This window comes from Galeopterus variegatus, unplaced genomic scaffold (assembly GCF_000696425.1).
Source record: "Galeopterus variegatus unplaced genomic scaffold, G_variegatus-3.0.2 Scaffold1360, whole genome shotgun sequence".
NCBI classification, from domain to species: Eukaryota; Metazoa; Chordata; class Mammalia; order Dermoptera; family Cynocephalidae; genus Galeopterus; species Galeopterus variegatus.
Window position 1 is genome coordinate 71869 of NW_007727471.1, and position 644 is coordinate 72512.

The 644-nt window shown below is 70.2% G+C and overlaps 1 protein-coding gene across 1 annotated transcript in view; it reads left to right on the forward strand.

Annotated features, from left to right (window-relative positions):
- The first annotated feature begins 206 nt into the window (after positions 1-206).
- The window catches only part of NRARP (NOTCH-regulated ankyrin repeat protein), an 8023-nt gene continuing 7585 nt past the window's right edge, over positions 207-644 (forward strand). Inside the window, exons 1-2 of the mRNA XM_008576500.1 lie at positions 207-286; positions 391-499. Of these exons, the coding sequence (XP_008574722.1) occupies positions 207-286; positions 391-499 (189 nt within the window). The remainder of the gene's footprint in view (positions 287-390; positions 500-644) is intronic.

Genomic DNA, 644 nt, shown 5'->3' on the forward strand with positions numbered 1-644 from the left:
AATGGGTTATTTCAGAACTCCCTTTCAGAGCAGTCCTTGGTGCCTCACCAGGGGCTGCTCACCTGGCCGGGCCTTAGATGTCCCCGTTCATGCTGATGGGGGTGGGCAGCAGGGGAACGCAGGCTGCCTGGCCCTCACTGCGAAGCCGCCCCATCGCGAGCTTCCTCGCAGTTCTTGGGAGTGGGGGGCCGCTGGCTGGCGGGGGGATGGACCCCTGGACCTGTTACCAGCACTGCGCTTTCACCAACCGAGCTAACCGGCCAGCCCACCCTCCAGCAGGGAGCGCGTAGGCCCTGCTTCCTCGCCAGGTGACTGAAGCCTCGCTGGCCGGGTTTGGGGAGGCACACACAGGCTGAGCCGGGCTGCCGGCGTGCCGCCCTCTCGCGGGAGGACCCGCGTGGCTGAGGGTCACCCTCCTGAGCTGTCGTGGAGCTGTCGCCCGCGGAGACGGGAGCCCCGGCGGAGAGGTCTCGACCCCGTCCCCGGGTCGGAGGTGCCGGTAAACCCCAGCCCAGGAGAGGCCGCCCTGGGGGCCACCTCGGGGTCGCGCCTGGGCCCGGGCCTGGCTGCGCGGAGAGGCTGGAATTTCCTGAGTGGCCGGAGCGAGAGTGGGAGGGACGACGGCGGAGAGACGCGGAGGGCCC